At 41.7% G+C, this 16417-nt stretch overlaps 1 protein-coding gene across 2 annotated transcripts; it reads left to right on the top strand.

Annotated features, from left to right (window-relative positions):
* Window positions 1-347: 347 nt before the first annotated feature.
* On the top strand, window positions 348-16320 carry LOC114350153 (uncharacterized). 2 transcript variants are annotated; one of them, XM_028300823.1, is made up of 15 exons: window positions 348-814; window positions 2120-2229; window positions 3627-3756; window positions 4277-4351; window positions 4786-4908; window positions 5623-5784; window positions 6038-6154; window positions 6782-6922; window positions 8185-8379; window positions 9071-9211; window positions 9771-9922; window positions 11561-11694; window positions 14558-14712; window positions 14833-14870; window positions 16084-16320. In XM_028300823.1, the coding sequence occupies exons 1-15, from the start codon at window positions 731-733 to the stop codon at window positions 16184-16186; spliced, it is 1860 nt and encodes a 619-aa protein (XP_028156624.1). In that variant the 5' UTR covers window positions 348-730; the 3' UTR covers window positions 16187-16320. The 2 variants fall into 2 exon arrangements, with proteins under 2 accessions (XP_028156624.1, XP_028156623.1); XM_028300822.1 differs by lacking the exon at window positions 14833-14870 and having other exon boundaries at window positions 349-814; window positions 14558-14750.
* Window positions 16321-16417: the final 97 nt, after the last annotated feature.

The raw sequence follows: 16417 nt of genomic DNA, 5'->3' as shown, positions 1-16417 counted from the left end.
AATATGAATTCTGCTAGTTCGAACCAAACCTATTCCCACAGATATGGATAGATGCAGCATGTGTCAAAAATTGTATGAAGCCGAGCGTGCCANTGAGACATAAAAATGCCGGTAGAGCCCTTGAGACATTATTTTATATTTTTTTAATTATTTTTACGGTAATCTACATCTTATGACGCAACTTTTGAGGGGTCTTGTGTAGCGAAAATATAAAAAAAGACATTTCGGGACACCCTAATGTAGAGGCTCCTTAAGAGCAAAATGACGATTTGTAAGAACTATTTATTAGTCCAAACAAATAAAGAAATTTTGACTTTGACTTTGACTTTGAACCTAATTTTTATTGTTATTATTTATCCGAGATTTATTTTGGGATAAAATCATAAAAGATTCTATTGTTGGATTGTGTTGTGAACTTGTGAATGTCTTTGCCTCATTCAAATCGAAAGGCATAAAAAAAGTTTGTAACTAACTAAAAAAAAAATGCAGCGAACAGAAAAAAAAAGGCTTTTTGTGATGTGATTTGAGTTTACCAAGTTAAAATTAATTTTAGCTTAGATAATTAAAATATTTAATATGTGTAATCATTATCTGTTTACAAAATTGCGATGATTGGTACTGTTCAATCAAGATAAATAAATTGTGACCTTGAAAAAAGCAGCTGTCAACCTAACCAAGACTACTTCACAAAAGATGTAATAAACACAAAACTTGTTGATAATTTACCATCATGAGAAACGTGGATTCTCATCTCCTGGATGGGAAAATGGACGAGACTGTAACTCACTACATAACATCGCACCAGACAGGCGAGGCAAGTGTTCTGTAACTTTCGTTCTTCTTACGTATTCCGAATAGCAGATGATGCGGAAAATGTTCCTAATAATTAATAAATTAATTATTTTAATTAATTATCTTGCATGCGAATCCATAAAATATCATCTCTATTTTGTATTTTTTGTTGGTTATCCATTTAAAAAATTATATTACAATAATTAATAAATAATTAATGATAAAAATAATATTGTCTGGTTATAGTAGAAGCTATGTTTTTTGTTATATTAGTTACATTGTTTTATATTTCGAACAGATTTATAGTTACTGTCATATTTGGTACAATACATTAACTAAAATATGATTTACATGTTATCTTACTATTTTGGCACTTCAATAATTGAGAATGTTACTAGGTATGCAAAATCACTTGAAACCTATGTTACAGTTAAGCTTTTACATTTACAAATACATTAGTTTTTATTTCATTCAAAAATACCCAGTAGTTATGATTTTATAGGCATTCAAAGTTCGCTTAAATATTGAGTCCCGCCGGCGGTCACGTGACCCCGTGTGACGTACATTCACAGCGTCCGCTCACTAGAAAACGGATATAAACATACTTAAATATTTTTTTTTTGTAAATACAAACTTATTATACATATTAACACCCAGACCCATCACAGAAATTAAAATTGAACCAAACCCAAACTTGATGCGATTGTGTCGTTTTATTGCGAATTACCTTCCAGCTCCATCATTAGACCCCGATTACTATATAGAATTAAAATACTCATCAATACAAAACGAACGAGCCCAAACTCGATGCATTTAAGTCGTTTTATTATAGAGTTCCTATGGCCACCTTCCAGCTCCATCATCAGATCAGCTCCATGTCATCATAATATTGCATGGTCATCCAAATCACATGTGTTTGCGAAATTTCAGCTTAATCGGTTGCCTGGAAGTGGGTCTTAATTCAGTTTGCAAGATTCCACCCATACAAATATGAGCCAGTCGTTGTAATATGACGTCACGCGCATAAAATGGCGGGCCGGCCGCCGCCCGCACTTTTAAAATTCAATATCTTGGAAACTAATTAACGTATCGAAATAATTCTTTCACGTGTATTTTTTATTTTTAACAGAGAATACAGTAAGCTAAAAAACAAAATTAGTGAACATTCTTCATTGTAATTTTATTAAATTAAAATTCCTGGAAATAATGTTTATCACAAAACCTAACTTATTTTCTTGCAGACAAATCCAAACCTGTAGTTTTATACATAAATTAATTATTGTGTGTGAAACATATTGTATAATAATAATAATAGTTTGCTTCACAGTCGGTGCACGTGGACAGCAATGGCTTACCGCTCAATGTCCAGGAGGACGAAGGGGGTCGTGTCGTCACCGTCATGCACCCGCAGAGCTACTCACACTCTCATTTGTGCCGGTAATTACATTATTTCTTTGATTGTCTCCTAAGTACTCTCCATACCTACTTATTAATTTACCTAAAGAAATAACAAAGTTATCCAAAACTATCCAAAGGAATGATAAAAAGTGCTTAGTAGATTTGTATGTTCAATAAGTTTTATTTATTTATTTCGAAGCTTAAGCCTATTTTTACAGAAATCCAATACAATAGACAAGCGAAATATGACAGGAACGTAACAATAGTAATATAAGTAAATTAAATGAAAATATACAAATAAACCTAAGAATAACACAAATTAAAAAGCGTCATTTTTGTGAATTCACCCAGAGTACAATGAAACAAGTCAATCCGTTCAGCTAGTTTATTAAGTTGTAAGTTGCCTTGTAGTTCACATTATTTCCTTAATAATTAGTGGTGGCCACTATCTTACACTGGCTACTACTGGCACTTTCCTGTTGCCTAACCAATCCTAAAGAAAGACATTATTCTTTGTTAAAATATTAAAAATGTGGTTACATTTTGTACTTCTTTCCTACATAAAAACTGTTTCTATATCATTTTTGTTCAAATATTCTGTGGGGCGTAACTCCTACATTAAAGAATGCTAGGGTAAGGATGCTATGCAATGAGGATGTGAGTGATGCTGAAGGGTCGGGAGAGAGGTGGAATGATAAAAAAAAAAAAAAAAAAATGATAACGACCAGTTTGAGTGACTGTTAAAAATACACTGGTTTATTGCTATAACGTATTCAATGCGATTGACGCTAATTTGGGTCAACCGCGCAAACGCTTACTTAGCAATAACTTATTAGCTATATGAAAAGTGGATACGTTTGTACGATAGCTCGTATGTATTCTGTTTTATATCAGTTGTCTCATACCCATGGTTCAAAGCATAACAAGGCACAATGTAAAATGCTCTTGGATATTTATTTACTTGCCTGTTGGACAGGGGGCATTTTTGTTCAAATATTCTGTTTATATCAGTTGTCTCAAAACCATGGTTCAAAGCATAACAAGGCACAATGTAAAATGCTCTTGGATATTTATTTACTTGCCTGTTAGACAGGGGGCATTTTTGTTCAAATATTTTGTTTATATCAGTTGTCTCATACCCATGGTTCAAAGCATAACAAGGCACAATGTAAAATGCTCTTGGATATTTATTTACTTGCGTGTTGGACAGGGGGCATTTTTGTTCAAATGTTTTGTTTTATATCAGTTGTCTGATACCCATAGTACAAGCATAGGATAGTAGTAGCACAATGTAAAATGCTTGTGGGTGGACGTCTCACGGTGTGTTTTCCGGTGCATGGCCTCCACTCACGCTCACTACCAACCAGGCTGAAAATAATTATGATCAATAGCCTGTTATCGGTCCATGTATATTTATTTACTTGCCTGTTGGACAGGGGGGTGTCAGTGGGCGAGCCGGTGGGCGAGGGCCAGTGGGGCGAGGAGCTACTGGACACGGACACGCGGCTTGCGGCGTTCGTGGCGCACTTGCACCACCCACACGCGCCGCACCACAAGCACGCCTCCGTGAGTGTTGTGATAATCTAATACTTGCAGCGTACGAGGAATACAGAGCGCTAGAAACAAAAGCATCTCGCGCGAAACTTATCGGTCATTGTGGCTTGATGACCCAAATTTCATGATGGTCCAGCGTTCTTACCTTCATAGGTGAGAACGCTCGAAAGTTTCAGCTTTAATAAAATAACGAAGATCTGGCATTCATTGATTTTTGCTCCAAATGTGATTATGTTGCTTCAAAACTCCAAAATGTTATTCCAAACTGTCGCATAACATTCCATTACATTTCTGAGTGACGTAAACTGATTCTGCTTGTGACCACCGCTGTATCAACACAGTTGAATCTCAAGCTTTAAGGGACCTCCCACACTAGATTAGCGTCTTTCGAGCGTCGTTGTCTTGCCAGCACAGCGCTCTGCGTCGACGAGGTCCTCTAAAAAGTACTAGTGTACTAAAATGATGTCGCAGTCTTAAATTTTTCATTGGTATAATAAAGTATGTAATTTTAGATTTTTTTTATTTTTCTCAGGTACAACCCGGTAGAGATGTGGACACGTCGGTTATATTGGATACTCCAATGAGGCTGTTCAATGGACAGAGCTTGGTAAGTTATTTATTAAATTATCTAACTGATGAAATAGAATACGCCATATCGAGCTCGGCAGGTGTAACCCTCTTTCTAGTTCTTTAACCTTTAGTCACGAGGGACCATTTTACCAAATTTCTGTCTTGTCAGGGATCACTTTTTTTTTTTTTCAAAATCCTATGAAAGTGGAGGTCGATTTCTCGGCCACTGTGCGCCGTTTGCGTTGCGTTGACTCATCACGTCACGTCACTTGTTTATTACGATGTCTTCGTGGACCACTTGGAATGCCTCCAGGGACCACCAGTGATCCGCGGACCACTGGTTTAGTCTTATTGAATGCGATAGAGCGACGGCAAGTACTTATCCCAGACATACCATGCATGGGCGAGAGGAGACCATTGATCAAATGGAAAACATTTTGTAGTTTCTGATTACCTCATATCTTGTTATAGGAGCAGCAAGAAGGGTTAGTAGTAGAAGTGCCCGCCCTGCCGCCTTTGCCACCACTGCAGGAGATGAAGATGCGCAACCAGGAAGCCGACTGGTTCAACAATAAGACCAAAACTATACTTAAGGTGAGTTGCTCCAAATATCTTCATACTAGCTTTCCGCCCGCGGCTTCGCCCGCGTCGAATTTTGTCTGTCACAGAAAAACATTATCGCGCGCGTCCCTGTTTCATAAACCGGGATAAAACTATCCTATGTCCCTTCCCGGGACTCAAACTATCTCTATGCCAAATTTCATCGAAATCGGTTCAGTGGTTTAAACGTGAAAGTGAGACAGACAGACAGAGTTACTTTCGCATTTATAATATTAGTATAGATTGTCATAGTGTAGTGATCTTAGTATTAGGTAGGGTATTTGGTAATATAAATAGAAATATTTGTCTTTGAATAGGGTGTACAGAAGGTCGTAAATAACAAAATATGGTCACCTATCCAGCCATCAACAATAGCATGCAAATATAACGAAGAAATCTTAATGTTACTTATATTAATTGCTGATTGGCAATAAGTAATATAAGTAATTGGCACCAATAGTTTGTTGCTTCAACAGGCGAAAATTTTATAGTATGGTGCCGATTTTGAGATTTGGTGCTGGAGGAGAACTCTCAAAATATTTTGGAGGTTCAGCATTTCAAAATTGGTTCAAGCAAACCAATCATTCCAAACTTAATTATATCTCAACTCAGTATCATGATATTTGCGAACAGTTCATTGTCAAGTAAATAACAGCAAACTTACGTGTTTATTCTCTCAATATTTCATAATTTATCTTTCTTTTTCAGGATGATACGCCAATGCTCACAGACTCGGACGGCCCAGTGCTAGAACTAGGTGCGAGTGCATCTCCCGCTCAAAATAAGCAAAACAAAAAGAGTTTGCCGCACAAAAAGAGGATCTCTAGGAAATTGAAACGAAATAACGGGAATAGCACTCCACAGCAGCAGGTAATTGTTTGGTTTTCCATGTCTGAAAATTTTAATATTTTGAACTTTCATGGGATTTGACCTTCCCGACATTTCGACTCGGTTGCACGAGTCATGGTCACGGGCGGACTGAAGAGATGCGGCGGCGTCTGCTCGGGCGGAATTAATCATATATTTACCTTTTTAAAAGAGTTTTGTTGCCAAATCTGAAAAATTATTTTATGCCTTGTCCAAACATGAACCAAGAGTCATTGGAAGTGTTTTTTTTTTTCAGTTGGTAGTAATAAACTGCTCAGACGAAGTGCAGCAAGAGGAGATACTACCAGACAACTTCGTAGCTAGCGTTCAACATCAGCAGCATATTACGGAAACTCACCATATCACACATGAGGTCAGTACATTCAGTTTACGAAAAATATTCGCAAATCAATTTAACGTAACTTGACTTTTAAAAGTACACATTCAATATTATACCAAAAAGAAAGCCTCTTTCTATATTATGATTACTAAGGAAAGAATATCCCTATTAGATCTGTTCTGCTGCTCAAATACAACACAAAAATTCTCTCTCTCTCTCTCTCGGTGTTTACTAATGTGATAAGAGAAGTATTTTTACTTTTTAGTTTTGGATGTTGGTCCCATGAACTCCCATACAAAAGTTGCTTAATTTGAGTACTATAATAATCTCCTTTTGGATCTGACATGTTTTATGTATCACATTTTTATGTAATGTTAATTCCTTTTAAGTTTAAATCGAGTACCAAAACCAACCAACCAGGTATGTCACTGTTCAACATAACGCCAATTCTTCAAAACAGTCTCCCGAATGAGTGAGGAAGTAAGAAAGACAGGTTTTCAAACAGAAGACGATTGGTATTAAGACGGTTCAGACTTTCCTATTTTTTGTGGTTTTTATCCTGGATAAAATACAAATAAAGCTGAAGAAATATACACCCTGAATTTCAATACCTACAGCTTGGGGTACACCTAGCTAGTTTTCGACCTGTAATCTCACCAGGTGCGGCCGATCTTCATCTGCCAGATCTGCGGGGAGTTCTGCGGCGAGGACCAGCTGAAGTTCTACCACCACCTCAAGCAGCATTACGAGCCACACACCATCATCATCGAGAACCCCGTGCCGGATCTGGCTATTGATAAGGTATTTCGTTCGTTCGTTCTTTTCAGCCAAATGACGTCCACTGCTGGACAAAGGCCTCCTCCAAGGTTTTCCACTATGAACGGTCCTGCGCTTTCCGCATCCAGGCTCATCCCGCGACCTTCACCAGATCGTCGGTCCACCTAGTAGGAGGCCTGCCCACGCTACGTCTTCTAGCCCGTGATCGCCACTCGAGAACTTTTCTGCCCCAACGGCCATCGTCTCTACGAGCTATGTGCCCCGCCCACTGCCACTTGATTTTAGCAATTCTGCGAGCTATGTCGGTCATTTTGGTTCTCCTGCGGATCTCCTCATTTCTGATTCGATCACGCAGGGAAACTCCAAGCATGGCCCGCTCCATCGCCCTTTGGATGACCTTGAGCCTTCTTATGAGGCCCATAGTAAGCGACCACGTTTCAGATCCATATATCAACATAAGGTATTTATCACCATCAAATCATTTAGCATCCACGATTCTCTCTAAAGTTGAAAAGTCGTGACTGCTGAGAAGTAGCAGCACACTACCAGAGTAAATACAAATATGTAGGTCATCTTCATAGAAACGCACCGAGCGCGGTTTGTATGTGAGCGCGCCAATACGTGTCGGCGCAATACCCCGCTAATCCCCGTTAAATTTTGTCAGTGTATGCGCGCCGCATACATATTGGCGCGCTGACATAGAAACCGCGCTCGTTACGTTTCTATGAAGATAACCTACTCATTTTTATTTACTCTGACACTACTGCCATCTTATTTATCTAAAGGCAAATAAATGCGATTTAGCTCTCCCCAGTGTTTTTGTGGTTAGGGAGCTTGCTTTCCTTGTGTAAGTACATCATGGGACTTTCCCTGCCAAAATCGTGGGATCCACGCGTCAAAACCTGACGGTGTTCTCAAGAGTATGAGGTCGGAACTACAAGCTGGTATCCAGATGTTAAGAGTGCAAACGCACAAACACACACTACACAAACGTGTAGAACAACTTTTTACTTAATACATCATTTCATCTATAGGATGTCCACTACTAAACATAGGCCTCCCCCAATGATTTCCACAATGGCCGGTTGGTGGCGGCCTGCATCCAGCGCCTTCCCGCTACCTTCTTCTGTCATTCTAAACTTCTCAATTCATCATCATCATCATCATCTCAGCCATAGGACGTCCACTGCTGAACATAGGCCTCCCCCAATGCCGACGACATCATAAAGGTAGCAGAAACTTCTCAATTATTTCTGTTAAAATAGTAATATTAAATTATTTTTCAGATGACCAACACCTGCATTGTGGACAACGTAGCAGCATTACCAGATTCCATAATGGAGCTGTCCCAGTCACTAGAGAACACTGTCCCTAAGACGATGTACCAACCTATGGACAAGCACATCCTGTACACCTCGAGTGATAAGACGCTCAGCTACTCTAGTAATAAGCTGCAGTATACCATAGCCAATATGGATAAGGTGAGTTACTTATCACAACAATATTTGACTGTCTTATCCTAAAACAGGTGATCATCATTTTAATCATTTCAGCCATAGGACGTCCACTGCTGAACATCCTCCCCCAATGATTTCCACAAAGGCCGGTTTCTTTCCTGCTACCTTTATGAGGTTGTCGGTCCACCTTGTGGGTGGACATCCTACGCTAATCTTTCAGATACGTGGCCTCCACTCCAGAACCTGGCTGCCCTATCGGCCGTCAGTTCTGCGTATTATATGCCCATTGCCACTTCAACTTCAAACAGATGATAATTATTAGCATTTATTTTACAACTAGCTTTTGCCCGCGGCTTCACCCGCGTGAAATTTAATGTCACAGATCGGCATAAATTATAGCCTATATGTTAATCTGGGTTATAAACAATAATACTGTAAAGTTTCATCAAAATCCGTTCAGTAGTTTTTGCGTGAAAGAGTAACAAACATCCAGACATCCACACAAACTTTCGCCTTTATAATATTATTAGGATTTGGCTTAAATAACAGAATTTCTGCATCCAAAATATTGTGAAGCCCGACGCGTCGGTATTTTTTTTCTTCAAATATCATTGGTAACTATTGTGTAAACATTCATCCTTATCCCGCAGTATAGAGTTCAAACGTGATCAATCCACAATCTGATGATCTTATTCTAATGTGTTCAAATGTATAGGACCCCGCGGCGCCTGCAACAGAGGCTGAGAAGGTAGAAATGTATGAGCTGGAGAAACTGGAGGTGTACAGCTGTGTCAAGTGCAATAAGTCCTTCAGGAAGCTCAAGCAGTGTGAAGCGCATATCAAGGAAGTGCATAAGGTAGAATTACTTGTGTTATTTGAAGTTTTTAATCTTTTAGTATACATTTTAATGTTTTATGTTGAGCTAGAGATATCAAGCAATAATGTCTAATTTTGTCATACTAAATTTAAGTTTGTGATACTAAATCTGGGAATGGGTGTCGTTTTGACAGCTCGTAAAAAGACATTAATTGATTAGGGTGTATACTAGTTATGCCATTCACAGACTTGTCTCAAGATATTTGGAATTATGAAAAAAACCTTTTTGTCGTGTTTCTATGTAGGTACTTATCAACGAATCTTTCGCGTATTATTTGCGCTATCTTTGCAAAAAAGTTTGCGAAACGCGTATAGGAAATAGACCTTTCCCACACTAGTTTCTTTTGAGCGCAGCGTCGAACGCTGGCTCAGCGCCATTGTGACGTCAATGCTGCTGAACGCCAAATCTACACAGCGCTGGCATCTCGTACGCGCGGGCGCAAGCAAAACGACGAGGCTCGAAAGAAGCTATTGTCCGTACACATGTTTGCGACCTGCATTATCTCTGCTAGTTTCTCATACAAACGTTTCCTTCCCAGCTGGACGACATGAGCGAGTTCAGCGAGCCCGAAGACCTAATGGAAGGGATCCACGTGGCGGTGGACGAGGCGGGCGAGCCCTACGACCACTCGCTGCTGCCACACCTCACCGTCGAGAACGGGCACGTGCACCAGGACCACATCCGCCACTGGTCAGTTGGTGCACTAACATTTCAGATAGTAGCAGTCCATTGCTGGATCACACGCCTTCGAAGGAACGCCATAGAGCACGATCACCCACTTTTTTTATCCAGCCTGTTCAGACGAACATTGATCTCTGATCAGCAACAAAGAAGAACGGTCATTTGTGACCCAGGCCCGACAGAAACGAGACATACCTCAGTTTTTTTGTCATGTCTTAATTAGTTAAATTATATATTTTTTATATTCGAAATCTATGTATAACACTAAAATATTACCCTTTGTTTTTGTTCAGGCGTTATACAAAAACTAATACAAAATGCATATTTATCACCAAAATTGGTAAATGTATGTACCTAAATGTCTATTACAGCTGCTATAGAATGTATCTAGGTGACCTGGAGATACAGCTGGATTATACAGGGTGGAAACGAGAAGTTACAAAATCCAAAAATTCAATGTTACCAGATTCCATAAATCTGTAACCTATTATTGGTACCATTTGAAAGAGCTCGTGAAGTACTTTCAGAATCAGTAACTAGTTTTTCGATATCTTGTATAGTTTAGAAATAATCGAGGGAGATCACTTATCGTTCCATATGTATAACCACCCTGTATAATCCGGCTGTATCTCCAGGTCACCTAGATACATTCTATAGCAGCTGTAATAGACATTTAGGTACATACATTTACCAATTTTGGTGATAAATATGCATTTTGTATTAGTTTTTGTATAACGCCTGAACAAAAACAAATGGTAATATTTTGGTGTTATACATAGATTTCGAATATAAAAAATATATAATTTAACTAATTAAGACATGACAAAAAAACTGAGGTATGTCTCGTTTCTGTCGGGTCTGGGTTTTTTTTGTATGGGGCGTGACCGTTCTTCTTTGGCTAACATCATAGTGCAATCGTTGCACATTACACGGGCATTTATGCTGTAGGTTAGGGAACTAGGGAATTAGGATACCTAGGGACTTAGTTCTATCCTATAGTATAATAATTGTTCATGTGTAGCTAGCCGGTGCCTTTACAAGAGACCACACTTCCACGCACTTAAAAAACATTATTTTCACACTCTACATTAACATTAGTCGGCAGTTGCACACAGCCACTGTTAGTTATCTCATCGATCGATGTCGCTGATTCGTCGAGCACAACATCTAGTTCTGTGTTACGTTTGTGAAACTTGGTTTTCTTCTGAAAATCCGTTCGTAAATCCCTTGGTCACGAACGGCCGTATAGAATCTCGGGCAACGCATGGCGTCCTAACACATGCCACGCCCAATTTAAGGTACTTTTGTAGCCATTTTGCTTTGCGAAAGGGCGTGGTCAAATCGGGACCAATAATTTCATCATCATCATCATTTCAGCCATAGGACTTCCACTGCTGAACATAGGCCTCCCCTAATGCTTTCCACGTTGATCGATTGGTAGCAGCCTGCATCCAGCGCTTCCCTGCTACCTTTACGATGTCGTCAGTCCACCTTGTAGGTGGACGTCCCACGCTGCGTGTTCCGGTACGCGGCCTCCATTCCAGAACCTTGTTTCAACCAATAATTTGCTGCCCATTAATTCACGTATGGTTCAAGTCAAAATTAAAGACACTAGTTTTGTCCCAACTAATCAGCTGTCCATTCCAGGTACATGCGCAACGGCAGCCCGGCCAGCCCCCCCGGGGCGGGTGGGGCGCGCTGCGGCGCGGACGGCGCCTACTGTCCCGTGTGTCCCGCGCCGCCCGCGCGCGAGCCGCCGCCTGAGCCGCACCAGCTCAAAGGTTCGTATCTAAGTCTAAAGCCTGGTCCGTGAGCACATAGAATTTTGTCCAATGACCCCAAGCTACCCATCCTTATCGCTCGCGCGTAATTATGTTGCTGTCGCGCTCGCACACTCACTGCGGGCTCCCGTCGCACAGTCGCGACAGCAATATAATTACGCGCGAGCGATAAGGATGGGTAGCTTGGGGTCATTGGACAAAATTCTACGTGCTCACGAATCAGGCTTTACACGTAGCACAAGTGCGAGGGTGCGTGGAAGATACATGCGGAATGACAGCCTGGCCAGCCCTTCTGGCGGGGCGGGTGGGACGCGCTGCGGCGCGGATGGCGCCTACTGTCCCGTGTGTCCCGCGCCGCCCGCGCGCGAGCCGCCGCCCGAGCCGCACCAGCTCAAAGGTACGGCCGGGTTCCCATCCCACTATGCCGGACCGGCAGATCTCCCGGTCCGGTAAAATCGCCGGAAGGCCTAGCGGCGGTACAAATTGTATGAAGCTGTTCACATTATCCCGGATCCGGCTTTTTCGCCGAGCCCGGCATTTTTACCGAGCGTTTTGTCGCTACAAAATGCCGGCAAAATCACCGGACCGGAGTAATGTGAACGAGTTGCGGCCCACCCCGCCGCGCCCGTGCTCCCCGCACTTCATTCGGCTCGGATTTCGGATCCGGTGATCCGGTGTAATGTGAACACCCTTCAAAGGTAATAATAATAATAAATAACACCGGTCAACAAAAAAACAATTTTTTTTTTGCGCATGGATTTTACTTATTATATTCTGATTATATAAGCAAATTTATATAAAAAAGTGCGATTACAAATCGAAAATATTTGCTTTTTAAGAAGTTATAGCGATTTGAATTTTCCATCTTCATAGTAGAATGTCTCTAAAGATGCACGTCCCATTCTCATTGGGATATATTTATAAATAATTATGGGGGCTTATTCGCAAGAAAAAGGGGCACGCTTTCATCAAAATATAGTGAGATTTGAGAGACGACGTTACCAAGGCCAGTATACTGAAAGAATGATAGGGTTAGATTTTTATGCGAAAAATCTTCTATGGAACATGACAGGAAATTACAACTCTTCATTTTCAATAAATATTTGGACTCTATTTTAAATTTTCTCTTGTGAGAATTAATCTTAAATGGATGTTTGGTATGTTTTAATAATTAGAAAGAATGAAAGAAAGAAAGAAAAAAATATATTTGGCAACCAATTGAATCATCTCTATGTTCACGTTTCATACATTCATTGATATGAATTTTTCTATTTTTTACACATAAAAGCAAATTCAGAACAATTTTTTGTTGTTATTCTTATTTCTAGGTCATAAAGCAATAAAAATATAAGCTATGGATAACCCGTGCGCAAAAATGCTGTAGACAGTTGTAATAAATATCCTTGGACTCAAGTGAAATCACTCAATCAATCAAGTGAAGTCACTTGAAATCAAGTGGCAGTGGGCGGGGCACATAGCTCGAAGAGCTGATGGCCGCTGGGGCAGGAAAGTTCTTGAATGGCGACCACGAGCTGGAAGACGTAGCGTGGCAGGCCTCCCACTAGGTGGACCGACGATCTGGTGAAGGTCGCGGGAAGTACCTGGATGCAAGCGGCGCAGGACCGGTCTTTGTGGAAATCCTTGGGGCCTCCCCCAAGCCCCAAGTTTTGTAAGAAATTGCAACAAAATATTGCGCTATTTTTTTATTGCGCTGATTCTGCTCCACACTGATGTCTGGGGCCTTTAATGGATGGTATTGTTTGTTTACACATACAATGTCACTATTTTGATGCAATTTCTTACAAAACTTGCGCGCAAAAAGCAAATCTAGTATGTAAATCATCAAACTTCTAACGCTCGTAACTCAGTTCAGACTGAGTTTAGAGGTATACATGTCATAGTACGTTTGGTTTATTACACTACTCGCTTTCCGCCCGCGGCTTCGCCCGCGTGGAATTTTGTCAGTCACAGAAAAACTTTATCGCGCGCGTCCCTGTTCCAAAACCGGGATAAAAACTATCCTATGTTCTTTCCCGGGACTCAAACTATCTCTATGCCAAATTTCATCAAAATCGGTTGCGAGGTTTAAGCGGGAAAGCGTAACAGACAGACAGACAGACAGACAGAGTTACTTTCGCATTTATAATATTAGTTGGGATTTTGTAATCAAAAAACAAGGTTTGGTCGATGGCCGCGCGAAAAAAAAAAGACGCCCATTTCCGGCATTGTCTTTTGCGCGGGCGCATGCATTATGCATGTGACGCGTGGCGAGAGGCGGGCATCAATCGCTGGCCTGCATTTCCATGCTTGAATGGGCGGCCGCACGCGATGGCTTGCACTCGCTCCTTGCACCCGCAAGTTTTAGCGTAGCCTTTGCTATGTCGTGGGGTGAGGGGTGGTACATTATTATCATATTCATAATTTATTTATTAGGTACACCAACAAAGTCACATACATACGCAGTTATTCAAAAGAAAGACTCAAAAGTGCTGTTCCTCAGCCCACTTCCCTCCACTCACCACATTATTGTCACAATGACAGGAAGAATTTGACGGACGTTTTCCTGTTATAAGGCTTATAGGCTAGTAGAATTAGAGCCAGTAGAAATAATTCCTACAAAAGATTTTATTGCTTTAATGGCTTCATTGGTTGCCCATTAAGACTCTCCTAGGTTTTCGACTTCGACGGAGTTGTGCTTAAGTGGTGGGGGCCCCCGAAAGGGGCGCTCCGATTTAATTCATTTTTGTGTTTAATTCTACTGGCCTATAATCCACCCTATGTATAACAATTTTGCTATAAAAATATAGTTTCATGTAATGTCAACCTATTCACAGTAACTCACAATCCTTTCTTCCACCCACAGAGGAGGTCCTCCAAAGGATATTCGAGGCCGAAGTATCAAACCCAGAGCCATCATTCCCGGAGAACATTCTCCCGGACGCGCCGCCGCCGCCGCTGTCGCCGCCGCCAGCGCCGCCGCCAGACAAACTCGACGCCAAGAAGAAGCCGCAGAAGAAGTTTGAGTGCACGCAGTGCGGCCGCGTGTTCTTGCACAGGTACATACGAGATCTACAGGGTGGTATCCAACCCGGNCCGCCGCCACACAAACTCGACGCCAAGAAGAAGCCGCAGAAGAAGTTTGAGTGCACGCAGTGTGGCCGCGTGTTCTTGCACAGGTACATACGAGATCTACAGGGTGTTTTCCAACCCGGAGCCATCGTTTCCTGAGGACATCTTGTCAGACGCACCGCCGCCAGACAAACTCGACGCCAAGAAGAAGCCGCAGAAGAAGTTCGAGTGCACGCAGTGCGGACGAGTGTTCTTGCACAGGTACAAATTACAGCCTCCACAAAATTGTGGAAAACCTTGGGGGAGGCCTTTGTCCAGCAGTGGACGTCATTTGGCTGAAACGAACGAACGAACAAATTACATTTTTTTTTTTATAGAGGCCGCGACGCCACATCTTGTCCTGCGTAACGATGCCTTCCTTGGTTGGAACTCCGCACTTAAGGTAGCCTTTCGAACTAAGCGTCACAAACGCAGCGTCTTTAGCTTTGGTCTTAAAGGTAGCCTTTGGAAGCGAGTTAGTGACGCGGCGTTGGCGGCACAAGACCAAAGTCGGTGACGCTTAGTTCGAAAGGCTACCTTTATGCTTCAACCACACCAACGCGTGCAGATCGCAATCGCCGCGTCACTAACGCCGCGACAGTGTCGCTGCGTTCGAATGACGTTCCCTAGAATTTCATACATTTGCATAGAACATCTATTTGTCGCTCTGTCGCGGCGTCACAGTTGCGGCGCCACTGATGCTATAGACGCTCGCTTCGAAAGGCTACCTTTAGTCAAAGTCAAAGTCAAAATTTCTTTATTTGTTTAGACTAATAAATAGTTCTTACAAATCGTCATTTGCTCTTAAGACCGAAGCTAAACCTTTCGAAGCGAGTTAGTGACGCGGCGTTGGTGGCACAAAACCAAAGCTAAAGACGCTGCGTCTGTGACGCTTAGTTCGAAAGGCTACCTTTGGCGAGCCGAATGCCGAGGAAGGAACGCGGACGAATGTTTGAGACGAAATGCCGACAGTGATGTCCTGCGTTCCCGACTTTTATGGCTCACCAAGGGCAACGCCAGGTTTTTACTGGGTAGGCCCTGTCTTTCTAGCAGATAGAGCCCCATATAACTTACTAGCAGAGCTGCACCCGCGGCTGCTGGGTATAACAAATTTAAATATTTTCCTGACCATAAAAAAAATATTACATTTTAATGCCAGTCACAAACAATACTCCAAGATTTTGAGCATAAGACTAATGAAAAAAATGGTACTTGGCGTTAATCGTCAGGCTGTTTGCAGATTCTATTTCCATGGATAATGCTGAACTATTTGGTTTACAGAAACAGTCTGATGTACCACCTTCTATCGCACAGCGGCAAGCAGCAAGTATGCCGCGATTGCGGCAAGGGTTTCTATACCGCCGCTGCCTTGAAGGTAAATTAGATCTTAGGTTATTGTTTTATAAGTCACATTGCTGTCAGAAAGGTTTTTTCGCATACTTCTCTTGCTTACTATAGTCTGGTGCGTGAGCACGTAGAATTTTGTCCAATGACCCCAAGCTACCCATCCTTATCGCTCGCGCGTTGTACGAGCACGATCGTACATCCTGCTGCACCGTCAGCATCGACCGCCGGGCGACCCATGAACCCTCAGCGTGCACCGTCGGCACTCTAC

This window comes from Ostrinia furnacalis, unplaced genomic scaffold, assembly GCF_004193835.3.
Source record: "Ostrinia furnacalis isolate ACB-3 unplaced genomic scaffold, ASM419383v2 OfSCF0791, whole genome shotgun sequence".
NCBI classification, from domain to species: domain Eukaryota; kingdom Metazoa; phylum Arthropoda; class Insecta; order Lepidoptera; family Crambidae; genus Ostrinia; species Ostrinia furnacalis.
This window is presented reverse-complemented; position numbering and strand designations above follow the sequence as displayed.

Bases quoted from the DNA above. Each gene is read 5' to 3' on its own strand.
- LOC114350153 (XM_028300823.1), top strand. From the start codon at position 731: ATGAGAAACGTGGATTCTCATCTCCTGGATGGGAAAATGGACGAGACT. The intron at 815-2,119 runs GCAAGTGTTCTG...TTTGCTTCACAG, and splicing joins CATCGCACCAGACAGGCGAG to TCGGTGCACGTGGACAGCAA. The intron at 3,757-4,276 runs GTGAGTGTTGTG...TATTTTTCTCAG, and splicing joins CGCACCACAAGCACGCCTCC to GTACAACCCGGTAGAGATGT.